Genomic DNA, 27,420 nt, shown 5'->3' with positions numbered 1-27,420 from the left:
TACGTGAGAAGACCTGGCTCGCTGTCTGATTACAGGGAACGACGAAGAGGCGCGGGTGACAGCCCAGAGCCTGGGGGTGTGGCGGCGCCTCCACCACGACCTGCCTCCGTAAGCCTCCGGGCTGGCCCAGACCACAGCTGTGACAGCGCCGTGGGCACGCACGCAGGGAGAGAGGACACAGGAAGCGGACACCGTGGGGCAGGGTGTGCAAGGGAGAGGCCTGGCTTGGAGATTTAGATCCAGTCGCTGTTAACATACAAATGTTGGGGGAGATCACGGCAACGGACGACACTGTTCAGAGATGGTAAAAGGCGCTGAGTGTTTACGGAACACGCACCTACTTGGATTGTGTGTTTGCTTGGCACGCGGAGCCTGAAGTAATTTATCAAAAACAGTTTCATTCTAGAAATTCATATGCAACTTGGGCTCTGCCAGGACGCATCACATGTCCTTGCGCATAATTATACCAACATTTTGAATCGTTACAGTGCCCTCTTTGAATATATTCTGGGTTATACTAATTACCAGTTATTTAATTATTTGGACACAACTAATGAATCAATGTCGTTTTGGGGAAGAGGTGCTTCTTGTTCTCAAAAAAGAGCTGAGAAGTTACAGACAGTAATGATGTCTGATTTTATGAAGTTAAAAGTGGAGAAGGTCCCAATTTATACTCAAATGGTTGAAAACATATCCATTATCTGTTTTCTCCTTTTCTGGGGAAAAAAAAAAAAAGCTAATCATGTTGAATTGTCTTGTTTTCTTAAAAGACCAGCACTCGGGGACAGAAGGATCTGGTCTCACCGATGGTGAGCTGGCCTGTTCCACACAAGGGGCTACCGTGTGTCACCTGCACTCCTGTCACAAAAATCTTCCCCGGCCCAACAAACCTACTTGCTGATGGATGTTCTTCTCAAGGACGCATACTCAGGGAATATTTGGTGATAGGGATTGTGATGAAGAAGAGTCGGCTCAGATGATATTACAAATGATCAAGTATCTTCACAAACACACCGTGAGAAAAATCAAATTTCAATAGGCACATTTTGACAAGGAAATACCTTCACATTATCAGGCTTTCTCACTGGGGCTAATCATTTTTTTTTTTAATGTTTATTTATTTTTGACAGAGAGAGAGTGAGAGAGAGAGAGAGAGACAGAGCATGAGCGGGGGAGGGGCAGAGAGAGAGGGAGACACAGAATCCGAAGCAGGCTCCAGGTATCAGCATATCTGAGCTGTCAGCATAGAGCCCAACGTGGGGCTCGAACTCACAGACCACGAGATCATGACCTGAGCCGAAGTCAGACGCTCAACTGACTCAGCCACCCAGGTGCCCCTTATCAGGCATATTCTTAAAACCAGCATACTGCAAGCACTCACTAAAAATTGTAACATACATCATTCACGGAGTTTTGAGCCTAACACAAAGTTGGAATCTTTCACTGCAGGGCACGTACTCTGAAGAATACGGCGGGTTTTCGGGACTGACACGCGTGTTTTCTCAAAACAGCAGCAGCTGTGGCAGGATCTGAATGAACAGGATTCTACCCCCTTTTTTGTTTAAATAAGCAACGTTTTTGCCTTTTATTCTGGACACGACGGCCTCCAATACTAATGTTAAATGGAAGTTAAAATGAAAAGCAAATTGAATTGGTTAGATACAACCAAACAAATTGACGGAAATAAAGCATTTATCACGAAGAATGTATTGCAAAGAAGACTTTAGAACTTGCACTTCTGAGTTCCCAAGGAATGACAAGTCTTTTTTCAAGAGTTACAGATGCTCTGAAACTCTTAACAAAAAATACTTTTCTTTTTGCCAATAAATAGGATAATATTGCTGTTGATTATTTTTAAAAATCCTAAGCCCATCCCATTCTTCCTAATTATTCTCAATTTCCACTCATCTACCTATGGTAGCTTAAGACCAGGGGCTGATTACCCTGAAAGGGGTCACAGGGGTCACCCATCACCCCCACACTCCTAAGGAGGGTAACGTGCCACATTCTTCTCCAAAGATGAGAACAGCCTATAATCCCAGCTGGTAGAGTTTTTGATAAAACACTGACTGTTGGGGAGAGAAGACAGGCCTTGAATTTGGAATCCCGCCTCTGTGCCTCCTTTATCACCCACGTGACTTTGGGCAAGACATTTAACTTCCCCAACCCTAAATTCTCATTTGTACAATAGGACCCTAATATCTCACTGAGTGGCCACGAGAACATGACATGACATATAGGAAAGTGCCCTGTGGAGAGTGGTTTCTCGTTAAATATCCTATCCCATCACTCTGGAAAGTTCGTTCTTCTACTGAGAGGAGATCTTTAGCATGTGACTCAGGAGCTACACACAGAACCAGTCTTCTCTCGTTGTTACCTGTAACTGCCCTTTGAACACCAGAAGACAAGGATAACTGAGGCAAGATGTTTTTTCAAATGCCAACTATCATACTTCTTCCCACCGGAAGGTTACAGTAATGACTTGGAAAAGATCAATGGTCACCCTCATTAGGAAAATTTACCAGGTCTCTAATCCAGTAAAGATTTACTTAGTGTGTACAATGTGCCAAAAACTATGCTAGTGTCTAGACATCAGTTAAGAGACACGGTGTTTTCCCTAGAAGTTTATAATCTTCTGAGAAACAGATGTATACTAACTAATGACTGCATTATAGAGCTGTCTGCTAATAATTAAGTTCTCTATAAACTGCTAAATGAGTAAAAACGAAAACCACACAGGAGGCATCTTGGGTGGGTTCTCCACACCGTGGCAATTTTTAAAAACTCAGTCTTGAGAACATTCATTCATTCATTCATTCATTCATTCATTCATTCATTCAGCAAACATTTATTAAAGACCTCCTATGTGCCAGATACACATCAGGTGCTGGGAATATAAAGGTGAATGCAAGTGAGGGATCCATACTCTCGGAGGTTAGAAGCTAATTTATGATCATTCTAGTTCGATGGGATAATTGTCTTAAAGACTAACTTCAACCTTCTCACTTGCCACATGAATGAATTAACTACTTGAGGCGGTTACAGGATCCTACGCTTTCTAAGTTGGGTATCTTTCGGTGCACCCACTTAATCTAAAATCCTACAAGCAAACAAATTTCCTCCTTTAAAATTATGATTGCTTTCCCCTTCTCATGCTCCAAAGCTAAGCATGTTGTGATTAATCTTCAGGATTTCAAACGGGACCAACGGCCAATGTCTGGGAATATGCCAGATGCTGCAAGGCTGTATTTAGAGGGAGTGGAAGTAAGAAATTAAATTCAAGTCAGGTGAGGAAACGAAGAGGGGTCAAAAGCACACGCCGTGAGGCAAGGAGGCTATCTCCTCCTCACACCAGACCCCAACACTGTTGGCTGTGCACAGCGTCCAGCTACTGAAGCTTTCACTGTAACACCGTGGAGGGCTTGTAAAATGCTAGGGGAGACATGGAAAATCCTTGTTCTTGGCTATGAACTTCAGTAAGTATTCCCAAGAGCAACAGATACAAATTAAGAGAGAAAGGTATAGTACATAATCTAAACTCTTCATGGAAGTAATTCAATTCGAGGAAGCAAGTGCACTCAGGATAGTGCAGCTGACCCCTGAGCAATGTGAGGTAAGCAGCGTTGACCCCATGCAGTTGAAAATATGTGTGCGTAACATCTGACCACCCAAAAACCTAACTAATGGGGGTGCCTGGGTGGCTTGGTCAGTTAAGCGTTTGACTTCGGCTCAGGTCATGATCTCGCAATTCATGGGTTCGAGCCCCGTGTCGGGTCCTGTGCTGACAGCTCAGAGCCTGGAGCCTGCTTCAGATTCTGTGTCTTGTCTCCCTCTCCCTCTTTCCCTCCCCTGCTTGCACTCTCTCTCTCTCTCTCTCTCAAAAATAAAAATTACAAAAAATTCAAAACTCTAACTACTAATAAATAGCCTACTGCTGACCAGAAGTCTTACCAATAACAGAAAGAGTTGATTAGCACATACTTTGTATGTTGTGTGTATTATATACTGTACTCTTACGATAAAGTAACCCAGAGAAAAGAAGGTATCATTAAGAAAATCATAAGGAAGAGAAAATACACTTACAGTAATGTACTGTAATTATCAGGAAAATCCACACATGGCTGGACCCATGCAGTCCAAACCTGTGTTGGTCGAGCATCAGCTGTATTTCTTTTGTGTGTGTGTCCTACTCCACCACCTACAGCACACTCTCAAAGCAGTCACGTGTGCAAGAGTTACTGCATGAACTTGATGAAACCGCCAGGGCCACACTCCAGGCAAATTCAAACCAAGACAGCAAACGTGGTCATCGGTTATTTGAAGGCAACACTGTCGCGTGGCAGAAAGGCAACCATGTTGGAACTGCGGCCGCGGTGACAGTTAGTGCCTGGACGAGGGCCAGGCGAGGGGGGGCAGCCGAACAGTGAAGGCCACCTTTCTCCTACAAGCTCTCCAGCCCTGTCTTCTCCTGAAAGCACACAAGTGTCCTTCTGCACGGCCCCTGTCCCATCATCCACTGCAGTGAATGGAAAGGGGGGCGAATTAACGCAAGACGGTACTTTTCAGAACAATCGTTACAATGCCTTTCCCATTTGTTCATTTATCAACAAAAATCAGAGCTACAGATAGAAAAAGAAACAAGTGCCTTAAATTTCTCCCTCCCTTTCCTCCCCTGGACTTGAGCCTTTCAAGAAATATTTATCTGTATTCATCTAATTTCATCCTATAAATCATTTTTTTTTAATTATTTATTTTGAGTGAGAGAGAGAGCTTGTGTGAACACAAGCAGGGAAGGGGCAGAGAGCAAGGGGGAGAGAGACTCTCCAACAGGCTCCCCGCTGCCAACACAGAGCCTGATGCGGGACTCGGTCTCACGAACTGGGAGATCGTGACCTGAACCCAAATCGAGAGTCAGATACTTAACAGACTGAGCCACCCAGTCGCTCCTAATTTCATTCCAGACTGACTGGGGTGTACACACTGAGAGAGAGGACATGCGTCTCGTTCACACAGCAGGAATTCAGTAGATCTTCTTGAGCGGAAAGGTGAAGTAATGCGTGGGAAGAAGGCAACAGCTCTTTCTGAAATGTGATTATGAAGCCACACAAGGACCTTGCCTGACTCATACCACATGGATGGTGCAGTGGGCCCAGGATCCGGGTTTTCCACACCCTCTGCCTGACAATTACGGCAGCACCATCCAGCCAGAACCCCATTAATCCAAACCTGAGAGAACTCAACGTAAGCTGAGCTGGGAAACCAAAGACACAGGCCCTACTAAGAGAAACTGAATAGCACTTTCTTCCCTTTGTAGTCTCTGCTATTTGCAAGGCACTCTGCATTTGTGGGAGAGCTTGAGGCATGATGATTACTGTCATTTGGTGGGAATACTGGGAAACAGGAACATGTCAAACTGTAAGGAAAACAAGGAGAAGAAGTGGAGGCCACGTCCTTCTCCAACTGAACAGCAAAATGGCGAAAGTACCGTGGGATTTATTTGTTGAGGATAATTCGCTGAGTTCCCAGGAGCCACTCTCTGCCAGGTATAGAGAGACAGAAGCTAACAGTCCCTGCCCCTCCAGAAGTCGTTGTGTAGGTGGGAAAGAGACACGTGACTGAGACACATGACCTCAGCAGTAACACTCAATACATCAGCTCCCACCTCCTCTGAATTCCCCTCATGAGAGCTGAGCTAGGTCTAGCAAGACAGACAGGAAGTACGAGATGAGATTCTAGGCAGAGAAAGCAGCACGAGGAAAGCTCTGGAAGCCTGAGAGGACACAGCATATTCAGGGAATTACAAAAAGTTCAGTTCGCCCAGGGCGAAGACTGCTCTTTCCAGTGGCTGTGGACCAAGCTGCAGATGTTGTCTGTGGCCCAGAGAGTTAATGCAGACTTTTAGACACCGTGCAAAGGGGTGCTGAGCACCCAGCAAGAAATTTCCCTGACTTAAAACATGAGAGCCCATCGGCTCTTGCTTTTAGCCTCGTCACCGCCTCTCTTTCCTTGACAACAGCTCATGCATTTTTCTTTAATACTTTCAGCCAGTAATAAGAAACATCTATCCACTACTTATTTTCCTTATTTATGTTAAACTCAGAGGTCAGAGGAAGAATCCCAGGCGGGTTGTATTCTTATTAAAAGACTCCTCTGCCCTTCCCCTCCACCCAGTTTTCACGGATATATTTTCTTTCTCTTATGTTAAGTCTATGAACCATATCAAAGAATTATTGAATGGTAAGTGGAAAAACTAATTTGCATTAATATAAAAAAATTGGGAACTTTTGTTTTCTTTGCTGAAAAACATTTCAACTATGAATCCATATTCAGCAGCAGCCCTTCAGAGGAAACACTTGAGGGTGAAAACAACTTGGTATGTGGAAGTGATTATTTTTTAAATGATTGGGTTACTCAGAGGCAATCTGGAGTGGACTATGAATAAATGTTACTTTAAAGTCCTGTAAGAGCTCGATAGCGTGTCTCCTTGATCCTGGTCTTGAACCTTCCCACTGGCCCCAATTCATCTTCCCTATCTTAGCTGTAAGCTACCTGATCTAAGAGATTATTTCTTTTTCATTTCTTATACTTCAAGTACCACATCTTATTTAGCACTCGATAAATGTTTGCTGAACTGAGGTGGAATGTTCAAGAACCACAACAAGGTAAGGGGGGCCGCTGGTTACAACATGCAATGCTATGTGAGGATTGCGTCAATCACATGACACCTTCACTTACATAATCTCCGTAGGTCTCTTGTGTTGGGGGTGGCGGCGGAGGTCTGTACCCAGTTGGGGGCACTCCTCTTGCTCTGGGAGTGAGAAGCCCTCTTCCCCGACTCACTGGCCCTCGGGTGGAAAGGACCCCTCTGGAAGCCGGCGTCCCTCGTGGTACACCAACTCCAACTGGCCGGGCTGTGACTCCTCCCCTTCCCCTGTAAGCAAGAGGGTCAAGTTAGCAATCTTCATCATAGTCTCTACCATTCCATGGTTCACATGCATTTATACCTCAGAAAAATCAATGTCCCATATTTCTGTAAAAAGAAACAAGGAAACCACACACAAAGTAAAAACTAAAGCAAATGAGAAACAGCTATCTACCAAAAGGAAGCCAAGTCACTTAGGCAGCTTATCCAGCAGTGATAAATATAATAACATCAAAGCATCCCCAAGACTCAATTTCTGGCTAAAATACAGAGTAGGAAGCTATGGACATCTGGGAAGGCTGCATCCACTCGGGACCCAGGCCGGGGTCACATCCAGCCTCCATGCCAATACTATGAGCTGGGCTGCATTCTGCTTATCTATCAACAAGGAAACTGAGGCTGGAGAGATCTTCAAACTGAGAACACATAACTAGCAAAGCTAGGGACCAAAATATACATCAGAGTGCCATGAAAGAGAAAATTAAATGTACCTTCCCAAATAAGGTATCTACCACAGAGTAATTTAAAATACCATTCTTTTTTTGTTAAACACCCTTCTCAAGCTGAATAAACAGATACTTTCTGAAGTAGAATTCAACATGTGTATTTATGTATTTCTAACATAAAATATGAGATTTCAAGTCAGAGAGCAAGGAAGGAGGCTGTACCAAGAATAGCCCAAAAAAGCAAAAACCTGAGAAAATGTGCAAGGTCTATGAAGAAATGACAGAAAAATGAGGCTAAGACAGAGAATAAAAGATTTGGCCTCATCCATCTCCCACGGACAACATCCCCCAAATAAAGAGAACTGTCATAGATAACATGGCTGCCTGCGCATCTCCTATCTCCTTCTTTAGTTTCATTGGGATCGCAAATACACTGCTAAAGACTTAACAGAGAAAATTAACAAAACCAAAAGCTGGTTCTTTGAAAGGTTCAATAAAATTGATAAACCTCTAGATGTGCTAAACAAGAAAAATAAACAGTATCAGAAATGAAAGAGGGTCATCACTACTGACCCCAAGGACATTAAAGGATACGAAAGGAAGATTAGAAACAATTTTAGGCTCAAGAAATGTGTTAACTTAGATGAAATGCACCAGTTCCTTGAAATATACAAACAACTAAATCCCACAAGTAGATAATTAAATAATCTGAAATATCTATTAAAGAACTTTAATAAAAGAGTAATAATCTTAAAAAAAAAGCACCAGACTCCAATGGAATTCACTGAATGAATTCTTTCATATATTAAAGAAAGAAAGAATATCAGTTCTCTACAATCTCTTCCAAAAAATAAAAATCAGAGGGAATACTTCCTTAACTCCTTCTATGAAGCTGGTCATTGCAAGTGCCTCCTGAAATTACTCCTGCATTACTACTCAGACACTGGGCCAATGGGGAGGACAGAAGTAACTGGTCTCTGCGGTCTCTGCTTAGTCCTGAACCCTGGTGGGGACCTAGCAGAGGAGGCACCTCTCAAGATCTTTTTTCTAAGTCCCCTTCTGGGAGCCACAACTGGCCAGAGGGTTGGGTGGGGGGAACATGGGGGTCTAGAGAGGATGTCACAGAACTGGCCTAGCTGATATCTGACCTCCCCAAGAAGAGATATGTCATCCAAGGGGGAACAAGGATAAGGCTCTCTGATAACCAAAGCCATTAAAGACTTTAAGAAATGGGGGGGGGGGGGGAGAAAAACAACAACAACCCATAAATCATGATCTTTTTAAGAACAAAGGTGTACAATTCCTCAAAAATAGTAGCAAATTAAATCCAACAATATATCAAAAAATTATAAACCATGACCAAATGGGATTTATTCCAGGTATGTAAGGCGAGTTCAACACTAGGAAACCAATGTGATCGACCACATCAACAAGGCTTAAAAAAAAAAAAAAATCATATAATCATAAAGAGCAGAAAAAGCATCTAACAAAATGCAATACCAATTCATGAAAAAAATCAGCAAAGTAGGAAGAAGAAAATTTCCTCAAGTTGAAAAAAAATCTACAAAAACCTACAGCTACTATCATACTGAATGGTGACAAAATGAATACTTTCCCCTTAGGACTGGGAACAAGGCAAGGGTGGCCACCCTTACTACTCCTATTCAACGTGTACTGGAAGTCCTAATTCAATAAAAAGGAATAAAACTTGTAAGATTGTGGAAGAAGAATAAAATTTTATTTACAGGTGACATAATTTCTATGTGAAAATCCCCAAAGAATCAACCATAACAAAATAAAACAAAGCAGCCAAAAACTCCTAGAGTTTATTTTTTTTATGTTTATTTATTTATTTTTGGGAAAGAGTGAGTGCCTGCACACACATGTGAGCAGGGGAGAGGCAGAGAGAGGCAGAGAGAGAGAAAGAGACAGAGACAGAGAATGAATGAATGAATGAATGAATGAATCCGGGGCTTGATTCCATGACTGCGAGATCACGACCTGGGCTGAAATCAAGAGTCAGATGCTTAAATGACTGAGCCACTCAGGTGCCCCCTCCTAGAGTTTATTAATAAGCATAAAAACAAGGTCTTGGAATACAAAGCTAGTAAGTCAACAACATATACTCATATATATTTTACAGTACTCATTTTTGCAAGGTATATCCTAAAATTGGAACAATACAGAGAAGATTAGCCCAGTCCCTGCTCGAGAATGACATACCAATTTGTGAAGTGTTTCAGATTTTCCTATGCATGTGTGTGGGCAAGGGGCCTATGGGAAATATCTATACCTTCCTACCAATTTTGCTGTGGACCCAAAATTGCTCTAAAACAGTAAAGTCTTTAAAAAAATACATAATAGCATTTATTAAAGCAACAAAAGAAATGGTTTAGTACATATCTAACAAAATATGTACAAGTGTTCTATGTAGAAAACCATAAAACTGTGATGAAATAAATCAAAGGAGAATAATCCCATGCGTAATCGTTGTTAGAGTCAATTCTTGCCAATTCTTCCCAGCTCGACCTATAGACTCAGTGTAATCCCAATCAAAATCCCAGAGAGCCACACTGTAGACTGACAAACGTATTCTAGAGAATACGCAGAAAGGCAAGACCCAGAAAAGACTTATCATAAAGCTACGGTAATCAAGATAGTTAAGTATTGATGGAAAAACAGACACACAGAACAACGGAACCAAAGACAGCCCTGACACTGATCCAAAGAAATGCAGTCAAGTGACTACTGACCAAGGAACAGAGACAATTCAATGGAAAAACAAGTCTTTTCACCAAATGGTGCTAAAACAAATGGATATCCATAGGCCTCAAAAAAAAAAATAAAAATAAAAAATAAAAAAAGAGAAAAGAACCCAGACACATCCTTCACAAAAATTACCTCAAAATGGATTTTGCTTATTTTTTTTAAATATAATGTGTTGTCAAGTTAGCTGACATACAGTGTGTCAAGCATGCTCTTGGTAGATTCCCGTGATTCATTGCTTACATATGACACCCAGTGCTCATCTCAACAAGTGCCCTCCTCAACGCCCATCACCCACTTTCCACTCCCCCTTTCCTCCCCCCAGCCCCCCATCAACCCTCAGTTTGTTCTCTGTATTTAAGAGTCTCTTATGGTTTGCCTTCCTCTCTGTTCAAAATGGATTTTATACCTCTATGTAAAATATAAAACTTGTAGAAGAAAATTCAGAAGAAATCAACGTGGGTTTGGTTTGATGAGTTTTTGGATACCATATGAAAAGCAGAATCTGTGATATAATCTATGGTAAATTGGACTTTCTTAAAATTAAAAACTTCTGTTCTGAGAAAGACACTGTTAAGAGATGAAGAGACAAATCACAGAAAGGGAGAAAATATTTGCAAAACATATATCTGATAAAAAAAAAACAACAACAACAACAAACCTGTATCCAAAATATATAAAGAACTTTTAAAGCTCAGTAAGAAAACCCAATTTAAAAATGGGTAAAAGAACAGACAGCCCACTGGAGAAGTTATACAGATGGCAAATAGCCAAATGTTCTATATCATTTGTCACTAGGGAACTGAAAATTAAAACATATCTATTTGAATAATAAAATCAAAAAACTGAATACACCAACTGATGGTGAGGATGTGAAGGAAAGGTGCTCTCATGCATTGCTCATGGGCACACAGAAGAGGAAGACAGTTTGGCACTTTCTTACAAAGCTAAATGAGATCTTACCACACAATCTGGCAACTGTATTCCTAGGTACTTACCCACCTGATTTGAAAATTTACTTCCACACAAAAACCTGCACAGGAATGTTTACTGCAGCTTTATGCCCTTTAAAAGGACAATCTACATTCATCAGTTAATGGACATTTGAGATCTTTTCACAATTTGGCTATTGTTGATAGTGCTGCTATAAACATTGGGGTACATGTGCCATTATGAATCAGCACTCCTTGTATCCTTTGGGTAAATTCCTAGCAGTGCTATTGCTGGGTCATAGGGTAAAAATTATAAACAGAGAGGGAGGCAAACCATAAGAGACTCGTAAATACACAGAACAAACTGGGGGTTGATGCAGGTGGGGAGGGCAGGGAAAATGGGTGATGGACATTGAGGGCACTTGGGATGAGCACTGGGTGTCGCATGTAAGCGATGAATCACGGGACTCCAAAAGCCAAGAGCACACTGTATATACACTGTATGTTAGCTAACTTGACAATAAATTATATACTAAAAACAAGTTTGATATTTTATAATTTATTTTGATGGAAAAAGTACTAAAAAGAAAAATAAGAATCTTCTAGAGGAAAGCTCCTCTCTAGGAATTTTGCTTAACTTGTATGAACTCAAGTAAATCAATTAAAGGTTTTCCCTGACCCCCCCCTCCGAAAAAAAGGGGTGAATGGATAAGCAAGCTAGGGTGCACGTGTACAATGGGAGTATTATTTGCAATAAAGAGAAATGAGCTCACAAACCAGGAAACAATATGGATGAATCTAAAATGTTTCTACATGAAAGAATCCAATCTCAAAAGGCTACGTATCGTATGATTCCAATTATATGGCGTACTGGGAAAGAAAAAAAACTACACTGATGAGTTAAAACAAATAATCAGTGGCGGACATAGGTTCAGGGGAAGAGGGAAGGTTGAACAGGTAAAGCAGTAGGAACACTTTACGGGGATGAAACTATTTTGTTGGATGCTGAAATGGTGGATAGGTGACAAAGAATTTGTCAAAACCCACAAAACTTTGTATCACAAAGAGTGAACTTTAATGTATGCAAACTAAAAAAAAAACAAAAAACAAACAAAAAAACATATATATATAAATTATATATATATAATTTAGGAAATTGAGGGTTTAGGATGGAATGCTAAATGTGACAAAACATGTGAACTATATTAAAAACATATAAAACACCCTCATGGGGGTGTCTGGTTGCTCAGTTGAGCATCAGATTCCTGATTTTGGCTCAGGTCATGATCTCACGGTTTATGAGATCAAGCCCTGTGTCAGGCTACTCATGGAGACTGCTTGGAATTCTCTCTCTCTCTCTCTCTCTCTCTCTGCCTCTTCCCTGTTCACTTGCTCTCTCTCTCTAAATAAACAAACTTAAAAAAAAAACATAAAAAAAACACCGTTCTGAAGTTGAGAGGAAAAATGAATTTAGAAACGAGTGAAGTTTCTAAGTTAAAGGCAAAAAAAGCTGTATGTAAGCACTGCTCTAGGTGACAGAGTTATTTCCCACAAGAAGGGGCGCAGGTGCACGTACGATTCTGAGACACTATGCATGTGCACTGGATGGACGATGATGGAAGCCACACCATGTTGGAGTGAAGGTTATAGGTAAGCAAGGGACAGAGGCTAGAGTGGGCAATAAAGGCAATGGATTAGAAGTGGACACGTTAGTATGAACTCTTGATTCATTTACTATAGATACAGACAGTGAATCGCAGAAATATGCACAGATGTGTATACACACGTGGCCTCGTAGCATACACGTTTCCTCGCTCTGACAGCTAAGAGGGCTTGGACGCAAGGACATCCCAGCAGCAGCAAGCAGAACCAGCACCCAGCTCTGGTCTCTGATACCGATCTCCAACAAAAGGAACCACGGCTCCTTGGAGAAATGGCCGATCCCGGTATGCAAGATGCTGCGGCAGCAACTTGCAGAGCAGAAAGTAAGGGTACTCGGGGCACCTGGGTGGGTCCCTCAGGTAAGCGTCTGATTCTTGATTGTGGCTCAGGTCATGATCTCACAGTTCCTGAGTTCAAGCCCCGCACTGGGCTCTGCGCTGACTGACAGTGTGAAGCCTGCCTGGGACTGTCTCCCTCCCTCCCTCTCTCTCCCCCCGCCCCCGCTTGTGATGCGCACTCTCTCTCTCTCCCTCTCTCAAAATAAATAAATTTTAAGAAACTGTTAAAAACTAGTAAGCAAGTACTTGAAAATAAGTAAATACACAAATGCATAAATAACCAACAAAAAGAATAATGAGTGTATGCGAAAGGAGCAGGGAGGAGCCAACTGAAAGAGCTCTCAATGGCCAAAGTTGAAACAATCCGAGTAAAAAAAAAAAAAAAAAAAAAGCAGTACTGGATTTTAACTGGATGTATAAAATGTAGAAATATGCAAAAGTCTACACTGACATAAACAAATGACTGAAATAATAATGGGAGAGAAGAGAAACATCTTCCGATAATTTATGTAGATATCCCACCCTTCAAACGGGGGCGGGGGAGGAGTAACTGTAAATGGGAAACCCTTCAAGTATGACCTCAGCCGGGTTACCAAGGCAACGTCAGCAGTACTATGTCATGGGGACAGTATGAATCCTCAACATGTGATGAAAATGACACTTCACCTTTGTGGTTTTTGTTCCCTGAAACCTTAAGGCCAAGCTGATCTGGAGAAAAAATATTAAACCAATCCCAAACGAGGGACATCTTACAAAAAACCTGGCCAGTACTTCTCAAAACTTTAAGGTCATCGAAAAGATGCAAAATCTAAAAGACTTTTTCACTCTTAGGTAACTTGTATTATTCCTTTTATACATATTATAAATTAGGTCTTTTTGTTCGTCCTAGGCCATAAAAATTGGTACACCAAAGGTGGTGGTCAAGAGAAAGGACACTGAAGTCAGATCTGAATTCAATTTCTGACTGCACCTACTGGCTCAACTTCTGTCTTCCAGCTAATATTCAAACTAATCAACAGTCTAGACTTTCCAAGCCAGTTTCCTCCACTGCCAAGTGAGTTACACAACCCATTTCTTAGTGGTACAGTGCAGGAAAATGACACAAGACACAGAAAGTACCTAACACATCCCCTACTCAATCAAGATCAACAATGTATATAAGTTTCAATCACTCAACAGCAATGATGATGACACTATAATTTCTATAGTCTTACTCATCTTTTTATATGCAGTGTATATCTAGAAAATGCTTCAATGTGATTAAAGAATAATTTCTACGTATAGCACATAATTCCTGTGTGATATTTCATTTAATCTGAGTATATTCAAACTAATTAAGCCTCCTGCTTCCTTAGCTAATACCCCATCCCTGCCATCCAAGTTAGCATATGGACCACAAAATATTCAGCATGTTTTCTGAATCTATGAATTTATGTTTTCCATCAAACAAATTTATATATTCAAGAAGCTCACAATTCTTTCCCAGCATCATCAACAGTGTTTGTTTATGTGCCCTCGGAGTATATGGAATCATACTAAAATATCTGTAGCAGAATTTCAGACAAGTCATTTGATGTATGTAGCTCTTGACACTTATCTATGGAAGATCCTTTGAAGATTCCTTTTTTTAAATATTTATCTATCTATCTATCTATCTATCTATCTATCTATCTATCTATCTATTTAAGTAATCTCTATACTCAACGTGGGGCTTGAACTCATGACCCCAAGATCAAGAGTGGCATATGCACTCCACTGATTGACCAGCCAGGTGCCTCTGAAGATTAGTTTTTAAGTATGACATTCCATGAGAATTGTGTGGTTTTAAGCCCTCACCCCCCCCACCCCCCCAGCGAGAGGAAGGCGTGAGGGAAAGAAGCGTACAAACCTAAGAGTCTGACCACGCTGCGGAGGATGCACAAATGCTACAAATGAAGCTCCGGGGACAGATTAACAGCAGGACTGCTGACATGGGGACAAGGATGAGATCCTGATAATCAGTGGGGGCTTATTAATTTTCTACTAGAAAACTTGGTTCAAATTGATAAAATCAGGTTGCTACACTGATCAGAATGAGGCTAACAAGAAAGCAGGAAGATCACACATCTGAACAGAAAGTTTCATGAGCAGAGGAACAGGTGTGACTGCCAACGGTTCTTTCTGTTTGCCTTCTTCAGCAGCGTGGCCCTGGTTTCTGGCTTGAAACTCGGATATGGAAATAGTCTAGAAAGGTTTGTCAACAGGTACCTTTGCGGGAAGAGTGCTTTGAAGGACTGAATACAAAGGTATGGATGAACGAGGAACTAATTATTTATAGATTCATAATCTATAGATGAACCTATAGGTTGTTGATAGGTTTTAGGATGTGATGCAAAAGCATAGGCTTTGAGTTCCAACATATCTATGCTCTCAAATCTACTGTCAGTTAGTTGCTGAGCCCAGCTTTCTACCCATAAAGCGGCGTCAACGGCATCTAGCTCTTGCAGATGGTCGTGAGGTTTACCCACACGGTATATAAAGTGCCTAGCTTAACATAGGCACGTAGTAAGCCGTAATTATTACGCAGACTTCCACTTGGATTCTCAATTGGGAGTCCCGACACCTTCCTTCAGCTGCGCACCAGAGGACAAGAACAGACGAAGGTATAGCTCATCACCCAGTGAGCACCAGTGAGCACCTTTACGTACCCTCCATGCATTTAGCAGAGATGATGCAGGCTGGGAGAGAAAGAGCATAACCATATACTATCGGCCTGTTTGGCTTCTGTCTAGGAATCTTATGGGGAGCAAAAAGTAGAGGGTGAATGGCGAATCTGGTGGCAGGAGCCCTGGATGATGAGGCTGGCCCCGGCTGACCACAGGCTGGGTGCCCGAGGGGGCCAATGGCAGCGTCCTACTTTGGTACCAAGGGTATCACAGTGGGAAGCAGACCTGCCCAGAGAGCTGTCATCTGAGGCCGACGCCCTGATGCACCAGCGACCGCAGGGATAATTTATTTCTCTGAGAGACTCCTTAACAAACACATTGACAACTTTTCTTCATCCCTGGGGTTTTCTGAGAGTGAAGCTTAATCATTCCGAGACTTTTCTTTCTTGCCGGGGGTTGACAAGTGAGTGAGAGGCTAGATAAAAGGAAACAGGGAGCAGAGCCTGCAGTTAGGATCCCTCAGAACGTGCAAGAGAAATCGTCAGAGCCAATGAAGACTGACGCTTCCAGAAGCCTCTGGCAGCCCTTATTCTTTGCACCTTTAGTGATGATCTGAAATGTGTTTCTAGGGCAGTTCACACACTTCTTGAGCGTCCTCGTCACCCAGGACTTGTGTCAGGGCAGAGTCGGAGTCGGTAGTTCTAGGCTGGGGACTATTATCCTGCATTTCCGGGAAGTTCTCAAGTGCTGTTGCTCCTGGTTTGAACCCAGAAGTGACAGACCTGTTACTAAACCCAACGGTTGCCACTTTATTCTGCGATCCATCCAATCTCCAATCTGTTTTACTGTCCTACATTGTACAGAGTATAAAATAAATCTAAGGCAATTTGTGTCTTCTCCAAGAAGTTACCAACTGGTTATTATTGACAATATAAGACAGTGTGTGAGAAGCAAAATCTCTCATAAAGTGCAAGAAATGTGTCCATCTTCCCTTCCATCCCTGAAGACAGAGAGCTCACTCCTTACTCTGAAGCCTGTCACTGTCTTCCAGTTCTGTTGGCGTGTTTTTACTTTTCGTCCTTATTTAAAAATAAAAACAGTGAAAGTCTCTATCATTTCTAACTAACAGCCCTATTTCTTTCGGCCTCTGGCACTATCCAGGGCAAGTCTTCTTCCTGTCTGATGACAATGAATTGATAATGAAGGAGCTTCAGGGAGATGTGTACTTTGCCCAAGGTCCTCCAGAAGAATTCAACTTGTAGTGTGGGATCATTGTGAGGAATCAGAAAAGAACTTATGGCACGGTTCGGGCTTGAACGGGACATGAAAACAGTCAAGCAGGGTTTGGATTAGCGTGTGCTCGGTGTCCTAGCTCCATTTTACAGCCGAGGAAACGAGGGCTTAGCCCGGGAGAAACGCCCTGGCTTGAGAGAGCCACGAAGCCACACTCTAACTCCAAGCCAACTGTCCCCATCTTTTCTGCTTTCCAGTCTTGGTCCCTCTGCCTGGAATGACTTCCTCTGACACTCTCCTGTCTTATTTCTTTACCTCCACCCTAAGTTGTTCACACCCACATTCCCCATTTAAAATTCCTTGCACCCTCATTTCTATTTCCATCGCACTTGCTTTCACACCCCCTGCCCCTACTGACGCCACTCTGTCTTAATTACCTATTTCTCTGACTTACGCTTGTTAACTTTCTGGACGTCAAAATGATGACTTCGCCACCCCTGTGACGTCAACCCCTGCCACAGAAAGTGCTCCAAGAAAACCTGTGACGTTGAACGACCTGACAGCAGGAAGGGACTGACTGATTTTCAAAGAGGAAGGCAGATGTTGAAACCTCTGGAACCCCGGGCGTGTGGGAGTATGTTCCACGGCTCAGGAACATACTCGCCAGATGCCGTCCGCCCGACATGGCCTCTGCTTCTCAGGACATCTTGTCCAACGTTACGGTCAGAAAAACTCTGCTGGCAAACTGGGGGTCAGAACCCTTCCTCCAGCGGGCCCCGCAGCCTACAGGAAGGCCCAGAACGTTTATCGGGCCTTAGGCTGCACCTGACACGTACGTGGTCGGCCACGCCGTAACCAGGAGAACCGCGCGTGGCTGCTCTTCTCTGCCCGTCCCTGGCTGGCTGCAGAGTTACAAGCTCTTGTGGGGAAGTTCTCACACTACTTGCAACATTATTTGCCTTGCTTGTTGTCTTCCCAAAGCCCATTAAAAGGATCTGAAAAGAAACCACCCATTTTCTCCTTTTGTTTCCCCTGAATAAGCTCCATTATGGCCACGCACTAATACACCATCAGGGACCCCTGGAAGAAAAAGCCAGTGAGTGGATGCTGACAACGGAGGGAGCAGCTCAGCGGGAGAAAGGTGGTGGAGCTCATGGCAACGAAAGCAGAGAGACTCATTTCCCAGCAAAGTCCCCTAGGATCCTCTGCCCGGGAAGTGGGGTACATGTGTCACGTACCAATGCCCGGGTTTTTATTACACCAGAAGGAAGGAAGGGAAGGTGACTTCTGTTCTGACAGTTTGGTGGTAGAATGTCCTGAGAAGGCAAGGGCCTTCTACTGAAATTTAATCCCAAGAAAGTTTTTCTTTTTTTTTTTTAATTGAAAATGTCTATAATTTGGGCCAGTAGGAAAATAAATATGCTGTCAATTTCCTATACTCACCCTTTCCTTAATCGAAAAAAAAAAAAAAAGAAAAAAAGACTTCTTGGGGCACCTGGGTGGCTTAGTCGGTTGAGCGTCCAACTTCAACTCAAGTCATGATCTTGTGGTCCGTAAGTTTGAGCCCCACATAGGGCTCGTTTGCTGTCTGCCTGTCAGCACAGAGCCCATTTCTGATCCTCTGTCCCCCTCTCTCTGCTCCTCCCCCACTTACACTCTCTCAAAAATAAATATTTAAAAAGAGAACTTTTTAATTAGTAGATTAAATTAGTAGTAGATTAGTAGATTAATTAACCATATCATATACTGGGGAAATGTTTAAGACCCTTATATTAACTATTCAGTTTTCCTAATAACAATTCTCATAACTCTACATACTATGAGGGAAAATACATCATTTTCAATCACTGAAACAATCTTTAGTATCCGTGACATCATTAATGATCGGTTTTAAAGAAGAATAAAATCATGTGAAAATCAACGTGGACAAGGAAACGCAAGTGCCCGTGTCCCACCCGATCCCGCGTGTGGAGGTTATGTAGCGACCTATGCACCTGTGGCTACTTACTGTTCAACACAGCAACTGCTAAAATACGGGCCTTACGAAGACAAGACATCCGTGGAGAACAATCTAACACTGAAACTACAAATAATGCCCCGAAGCTGAGAGCTCAGACAGTGTCTGACAGATGCTGAAGGCTGCGTGGGGGTCCCTGGAAACGGTCAAGTCCCATGGCCAACCTGGGAGCTTGCCGCAGCTCCCAGCACCTTGGCATATAGTCTGCAAAGCGCAATCGTAAGATTTAACATGGGACTTCAGTCCACGAAAGGGAAGAGAGAAAGGGGCAGGTAAACCATCTACAGAAACCAGAGCTGAAAATTTTCCCAATTTAACGAAAGCTTACAAAAGGCCCCGAGGGACTGCGTTGGCTTTGCGCGCGCACACGCGCGGTCAAAGCCACCACGTTCAGCGCCCAGTACGGAGGCACGTGTATTCACTACTCAGAAAGGCAGCTTCATCTGCTTGTTCCGCTCTTCTTCCTGCTGTTTGTGGCGTCGAAGGCGGGGAGATAAGTCTGCCTGCTCCTTGGGAGCAAGGGCCAGATGGCCAGACTAAAGGTCAGTGCGAAAGCAGCACAGAGTAAGCCAGCTGTCGTGAAGAAGGGATAAAAGGGAGCATCCCCGAGGTCAGGGCGGCTCAGCTCAGACCGCCGGCGGCGGCAGGCCAGGGTGGAGAAGACCGGCCCAAAAGCGTGCTGCCCAGAGCGGCCTCAACTCTCCAGCCTCCTTCTGTGCTGGGGTCTGTGCAAAGAGCTAGGGAGGAGGCATCTCACAGCAGCAGGGTTTCTGGAGGCCCTGCACAGGATGGACTGGAAGTAAAGAAGCTTCCTTACCTCCTAAGTTAAAAAAAGGTGTAAGTTTAGTTCTCTCATTTGAAACTGAAAGGAAAGGTTTTATTAAAACACATATCACTTCCCACTGCAGGATTTAATTTTAGATCATTTACATCTTTCAGCAGAAAAGCATCCTGAAGTGGTAACAGTGGGGAACATTCATGAAGACTCTCGTAATAACTTGTTCCACTCTGAAATACCAAAATGGTGATAACCACATGACCACCCCTGCAAAGCTAATCCCCTAGTACATTCAGTCAGGTGACAGCGAATTACATTAACACAAAATACTCTGAATGATCAACACTTGACCAGAATGAGCCTAAAGGACCTGCTATTGTACTGTATTCACCTAACAGCTTTTTACTGAGTGACTACTTTAGGCCAGGTCCTAGGACACAAGAGCCCTTGCAGGTTTACATTATAATGAGGAGTAACCAATGAAAAAGGGAACAAACAAGAAAGGTGGAATTCAGTTTAGTAAATGCTACTAAGGAACCCAGACAGGATGCTGTAGACCAGCTCTGGGACTGGGGGATGGTGACTTTGAACAAGGTGATCAGCAAGGCTTCTCGGATACCATGCCTGTGTCTGCCTACCACCGGGGGCCCCAGGGACGAGGTGAGAGCCGGGGTAGTGAATGTAAAGGGCGTGAGAGGGAAATAAGCTTGGCCAGTTTGCCAGACAGGAAGGAGGGCAGCCTGGCCACAGTACAGGAAAACCACAAGGTCAGAAAGGGCGGGGAGAGTGCCAGATGATGATGCGCCTGTCATCGAGCCCGGCAGGAGGTTCGGGTGCTCCTGTAACAGCACAGAGAGCCACCGAGGAAACTGAAGCAGGGAGAAGACAAAGACCAACTTGGATTTTCACCAGTCATTAAGACTGTAAATGAAAACCGGACGAGCAGTGTGGCCAGATTAGGGAGGATGGAAGAGGTGATTAAGGAAAACCAGACTTATTTTAGAGGGAGAATCAAAATGGCATTATGGAGGGACTGGCTGCGGCAGAGATCTACTGGGGACTGTGCACTGCGGACACTTCTCACAAGTTTCAGGACTAGGAAGCACTGGCTTTAATGAGCATGTTTGTCTTTTATTACTTTTTTAGATACTCAGACCCAGTGAATTCCATAGCCTTGTCTTCCTCAGCTTTGGTTACAAGGAAGCTCAAAGCACAATTCGAAGACCATCTCTGCGACTGTCCGGAATAACACGTACTCTTGTGTACTAACTTTACCCCTGGGATTTTCGTAATTTTTTATCTTGGTTTCCACATCCATTTGTTTTTATTCTGGGAGATGCAGAAGTTATGATATGTGATTTAATGAGGAAAAGTAGTAGAATATATATATATATATATATATATATATAGTAGAATATATATATATTCTACTATATATATATATATATATATAGTAGAATATATATATATATATATATATATATATATATATATATATATATAGACGTACTTTCATCACATCTTGTTATTAAAAGTACCATCACGGGGGCGCCTGGTGGCTCAGTTGGTGAAGTGTCCGTCTTCAGCCCGGGTCATGATCTCACCCATCCTGAGTTCGAGCCCCATGTGGGGCTGTGCACTGACAGCTCAGAGTCTGGAGCCTGTTTTGGATTCTGGGTCTCCCTCTGTCTCTCTGTCCCTTCCCCACTCGCACTCTGGCTCTTTCTCCAAAATCAATAAACATTAAAAAAATAATAAAATAAAATAAAATAAAATAAAATAAAATAAAATAAAATAAAATAAAACTATTAAAAAAAAATGCCGCATGTGTCGCAGTAAGAATACAATGTAAGTGACAGAATCAAAGTTGTGTGGAAGAGAGACAGTGGGAGAATGGATGGAAGAAGAAACAGATTGTAGATGAAAATGCAAAGGAAGGATCAAAGAGAGGGGAGGGGCTGCCGGCGCCCCAGGCCGGCTGGCTTTGGGCAAGCAGTCACTTCCCTGTTTGTAAAATGGTGAGTTAACATAATAGCACCCACCTCACAGGGTTGTTATGACGCCTGACCTAGTTATTGCCTGTAAAGTGCTGAGAACAGTCCTCAGTAGTAGATGCAAGGCGTTTGTTAAAATGAGTTTCGGTTTGAGACGCGAAGATAAGTAGGCTATAAACAAGTGAGGGGCTGAGAGAAGACACAGAACTCTGGGCAGAGAACAGTGAACAATGTGGGCAAAGGCAGGAAAGGGCGTGAGCTCCAACTTCATGCGACAAGCAGTTTCCAGTCCAGGGTTGAACACACAGGAAACAGGGCAGAACAATCAATACAGACATGTGGAGCGAGGTCTTCAGAAAAAATACAGAAGGGTTTCGAGTGCCTCTTCTAGGAACAGGAGTTTTACACTGAAAAAAGCAGGGTATTTGAAAGATGTGGTACTGAGGAAGCCCATAATCAAATGCAGGAGAGAAAGCTCTGCCCAGAGCCACGCACTGACCAGCCATTACCCCGCCACAAACTACCGCAGGGTTGCATCAGAGAACATTACCTGTCAAGACAATGGAGAGCCTTGAAATGGCAACCGGCCTATATGCTGTCATCAAGAGGGACAGTTTTTCATCTGGGCGCCCTGTGGTGTTTCTCCAGACACCATACGCCACAAAACAGAGAGCTTCTGCCCTCCTCATCTGTTTCTAACACTTTCAACTTAATTCAACACCTGACAACTAAATTAGAAATTATCTTCTGTAAAAACGGTAGATGTGGTTTAAGGAACACAGCATCCCTAAGAAGTGTCATGAACAGTGGCACTGGGTGTGCGCTCTTCTCTACGCTCTCTATTCTGGACACCCATGCTGCGACTGTCGCCTTCTTTAGAAAAAGGGCCTTTGCAGATGTGATTATCGGGCAATCTTGAGATGAGAAGAGTACCCTGGATCATCCAGATAGGCCCTAAATACCATCACAGGGAAGAGGGAAGTACACGGGGATCAAAGACAGATGTGACAGAAATCAACACGCAGTTGGAGGGAGACACCAGAGGCACACGGCCACGAGTCAAGAAAGATCAGCAGGCACGAGACACTCGAAGGGACAAGGAAAGGATTCTCTTCTAGAGGGGGGACACTAACACCTTGACTGTGGTCCGACAATACTGATTGTGGACATGTGGCCCCCACAACTGTGATCAATCTCTACTGTTTAAAGCCACCATGTCTGGAGTAATTCATCACAGCTACCACAGGAAGCTAATACAGCAAGGACGGACAGTTGCCCCTTGAACATGGGTTCCAACTGTGTGGATCCACTGACGTGTGGATTTTTTCAAGAAATAATACATTTACACTACTACTGTTGTCTCTTCCTCATGAATTTCTTAACAACGTTTGCTTTTATCTAGCTTATTTTATTGTAAGAATACAGTATTTAATACATATACAAAATACGTGTTAATCAACTGTGCTGTCGTTACGGCTTCGCAGCCAACAGTGAGCTATTAGGAGTTAAGTTTTCAGGGAGTCAAAAGTTATACATGGAGTTTTGACTATGCGAGGGATCGATCAGTGCCCTTATCCCCCACATTGGTCAAGGGTCAACTGTAATTTCTTATGATTTGAAGTAAATTTAATGACAGAAGAAATGAAAACGAAAGGGATTTACCACTTACTGAACACTCACATAAATTATCTCATTAAACCATCAACAGCGATCCCATTATTATTAGCCTTTTCTTATAGAGAAAACCCACTTGGCACCGTGAACAGATCTGTTTATTTCACACTGCAATAACGTCTATTTGTAATTGCGCTCGTTGACCAGGGCCTGATCAACAACACTCCAATAAAAAGACTGATTTTTTATTGTCTCAAATGAACTTGGAGACATAAAAGAATGCTACTTTAAATTATTTCATGCATAATTCTATCTGAAAAAAATATAATATATATAATATATATATAATATATATATATTATATATATATATATATATATATATATATATAATATATATATATAGAGTCACCAGTGAAAAATCTGTGTCACTTCTTCTTTTGGGTAAAAAATTAAAAATAATTCTCAAAGAAATCTGAGACAGCCATTTCTCAATACATGGTTATGTTTAAATTGTTTCATGAATTCACTAGGCATTTTCATATTAAAAAGTCATCAATCCAGAGACAAAAAAAAAAAAAATTCTGTGTGTGTGGACCAACTGGGGAGTTTTCAGATACCACAGGGCATTCCCAGTGAATAAAATGACAAGCTCATGGACACCCCACTTGGTGCCTGACATCGTGCTCCACACTGGAGATGTGGCAATGAACCAGCCTAATCTTGTATTCCATGGGGAAAGCCCTTGCTTCCATTATCTCAATTTGCATTATCAGTACTATTACCTTAAAATAAGATTCATTTTAAACAATCAAAAACTTAATGTTAGAGTGATAAATAAACTTGTCTACAGTCATCAGCCGGTAAGTAGTAGAGGTTATGTTTAAACCCAGGAATATCTCAGTTCAAACAAAGGGAATCCCCTCAATATGACATCATAATGTCTGAATATATCCTTAAAGTCTCTGTACTGATACACTGATAGAGCTGTTTGACTATTAATTAAAAAAAAAAAAAAAAAAAGATTAAAACGGTTGCCATGGTACCCAATTCTAACAACGGGAAAAGTAAAGTCAATGAATTGCACCGACCTGGTTACTGCTGGGGCTGGTACACCTCTTGTACGCAAGGTGGGTTTTCCTCGAACAACTGGGACGTCCGCGTTTTCTGAACCACCATTCAAATACGTCAACTCTTGGAGCTGTGCTTGCCTGATTTCATCATTATAGTCCTACACAGAAGACAGAAGACAACATAATTCACCTCATGTGAAAAATACAAACATACTTAGGACCAGAAAAATAACAATATTTAATAGAAAAAAAAAGGCAAGGAAAATAGCTGACTTCATAAGATTTGAGTTTGTTGAAATGAAAATGCATCAATCAATTGTAAAAAAGGAAAAAAAAAAAAAAAAAAAAAACAAACAGAAAACAAAAAACCGGAGCAATTTCCCCAAGCTAAAATTTTCTACAGGCAGCCATTACTCCTTGTGTGGGGCATACTTTCCAAGTGAGATAGTTATAATAAAATTAAGATACCATATACAGACAGACACGTGGCACTGTTATTTACAACTCAATTCAACTCATAGTTACTGAGCATCTGTGAAGTGCAAACTAACAAAACCAGAGAAGCAAGCCAGGGTCTCTGCAGCCAATGAGCTTACACTCTAACAAAGGAGGAAGGCATACATACAACATGATAGCTTTACTAAAATTAAGAGCCACATGTACACATTCTTTTTGTACAATTCCATTTGGATATTATACTAGAAAAAGGCACCATTTTCAAAACTGAATACATTTTATACTTGGAGGCTTGCTCTTCTTTGTCTTATTCTCTAAATATTCATCTGAGGAACCCTGGGAGCAATCCCTGATTCCTCCTTTCCTTAATACCTCCAACTCCATTCAACAGTCATCAGGAAAGACATGTAATAAATAAACAAAAGTCATCTGTTTCACAATAGAAAGAAAGTTCGGTCTAAATGGTATCTAACTTAAGCTGTGGTAGTAAGAGTAGGTTCTCTATAAGACGTGTCATCTAAGTATGAGTGGGAACTAATTACCAGAGGAGGGGCTATAAAATTATCTAGATGGGAGGAAAAAATCGTATTTTAAGACCCTAAGAAATGGTGTGTAGGGAACTGGAAGAAGTGCTACATGGCTGAAATATAAAAATAACTTGGGGGGGGGTAGGTACAGGGAGGCTGGTCTCAACATGGAGTAGAAAGCAGAAACCAAATTCAACAAAACCTCAAGTCATTTTAAGTATAACTTTAAAGGTTTAGAACTAAGGGTACTAAAAAGCATTTAACAGTTTTAAGGAGGAGAGCTGCATACCTAGATTTGTGTTTTAGAAATAATTATGATCATGTATGCCAACAAATTAGGTAACGAAGATGACACCATGACATGGATGGATCCTAAAAAGTCACAAATTACCAAAACTGACTCAAGAAGAAACAGAAAATTGGAACAGATAAGCAAAGAGACTAAATTAGTACTGGATAAATAAATGTCTTGCAAATTTGAAGGCCCACAAGACTTCAATGGTGAATTCCACAAACAATTAATGCTAATCCTTTACAAACTTCCAAAAAAATTAAAGAGGAGGGAGCACTCCCTCACTCTTCCTACAAAGCCAGTATTGTCCGAGTACAAACACAGACAAAGACATTACAAAAAAAGAAACCTATAGATGAATATTCTGATGAATATAGATGTAGAGGCTCTCAAAAAATTACAAAGCCAAATCCAGCAGTATAAACAAGATAAAAGGGAGGACTATACATAAGAACCAACTAAAACATACTCAAATTGCTATTTTGGTTTAATACCTAAAAATCAGCTAATGTAATACCATGAGAAGAGAATGAAACAAACAAACAAACAAAAACAATCATTTTAATACAGAGAAAAAACATTTGAGAGAAGAATCCAATACATTTTAATGATAGAAACACTCAACAAACTATAAAAAACCCACAGTTGACATTATACTTAATAATAAAAAACTAAAAGAATCATCCTAAAATGAAGACCAAGACAAAGATGTCTACTGTCACCACATCTATCCAACATTGTACTCAAGATTCTAGACAGGACAACTATGTAAGAAAAAAAAAGTAATAGTGCTCAGATTGAAAAGGAAGAACTAAAACCATCTTTGTTCATATATGGTATGGCATAATCCTATGCAAAGAAAATCACAAAGAATCCACAAAAGCATTATTAGAGTCGATAATTGTGTTTCACAAGGCTGCAGGATATAAGATCAATATACAAAATTTATTTTATTTCTTTCCACTAACAATGAACAACACAAAAGTAAAATTAAGAAAATTCCATTTAGAGTAGCATCATAAAGAATAACATACTCGGGAATAAATTAACAAAATAAGAGCAACATTTATATACTGAAAACTACAAAATATTGTTGGGAGAAAATTTTTAAAATCTAAGTAAATGGAAAGATATCCAATATTCATGGCTAGATGGACAATATTCCTACTCTGCTTTCCCACCTCCCAAATTGATCTACAGAATCAAGGAAAACCCTCTCAAAAATCCCAGCTGGTTTCTTTGCTAAAACTTATATACGAAAATCCAAGGGACCTAGTATATCCAAAACAATTATAAGAAAGAATAACAAAGTTGGAAGACTGATTATGTTCCCACATCAAAACTTCCTACAAAGCTACAGAAATAAAGACTGTGTAGGGGCGCCTGGGTGGCTCAGTCGGTTAAGCGTCTGACTTCGGCTCAGGTCATGATCTCATGGTTTGTGAGTTCGAGCCCCGCGTCAGGCTCTGTGCGGACGGCTCAGAGCCTGAAGCCTGCTTCGGATTCTGTGTTTCCCTCTCTCTCTACCCCTCCCCTCTTGTTCATGCTCTGTCTCTCAATAATAAATAAAAACATTTAAAAAAAAGACCATGTAGTACTGTCTCAAAGGGTAGACATAAAGATCAATAAAATAGAATTGAGAGCCCAGACATAAATTACTGTAGATTGATGTTCAAATAGTTTCTTTAAACAAAGGGTATTGTAGTGACTGAGAGAACACTGAAGA

General features: G+C 41.8%; 1 protein-coding gene, 1 long non-coding RNA gene and 1 other non-coding gene across 7 annotated transcripts in view; 2 read left to right on the top strand and 1 right to left on the bottom strand.

Moving 5' to 3' along the window:
• The window catches only part of KHDRBS3 (KH RNA binding domain containing, signal transduction associated 3), a 190,236-nt gene that overhangs the window by 61,593 nt on the left and 101,223 nt on the right, over positions 1–27,420 (bottom strand). For all 5 annotated transcript variants that reach the window (XM_019823178.3, XM_023248662.2, XM_023248659.2 and 2 more), the window contains exons 5-6: positions 24,438–24,577; positions 6,736–6,931 (exon numbers count right to left, since the gene is read on the bottom strand). In XM_019823178.3, coding sequence (XP_019678737.1) covers positions 6,736–6,931; positions 24,438–24,577 — 336 coding nt within the window. The remainder of the gene's footprint in view (positions 1–6,735; positions 6,932–24,437; positions 24,578–27,420) is intronic.
• LOC111558639 lies at positions 9,515–9,617 on the top strand. Its single transcript, XR_002739720.1, has one exon. It is a non-coding gene; the product is annotated as a U6 spliceosomal RNA (small nuclear RNA).
• On the top strand, positions 13,683–18,376 carry LOC109496248. The gene is made up of 3 exons (XR_002152248.3): positions 13,683–13,897; positions 15,244–15,351; positions 16,873–18,376. It is a non-coding gene; the product is annotated as an uncharacterized LOC109496248 (long non-coding RNA).

This window comes from Felis catus, chromosome F2 (genome assembly GCF_018350175.1).
Source record: "Felis catus isolate Fca126 chromosome F2, F.catus_Fca126_mat1.0, whole genome shotgun sequence".
Classification (NCBI taxonomy): Eukaryota; Metazoa; Chordata; class Mammalia; order Carnivora; family Felidae; genus Felis; species Felis catus.
Note: the sequence above shows the minus strand (reverse complement) of the source record. Positions and strands in the feature narration are given on the sequence as shown.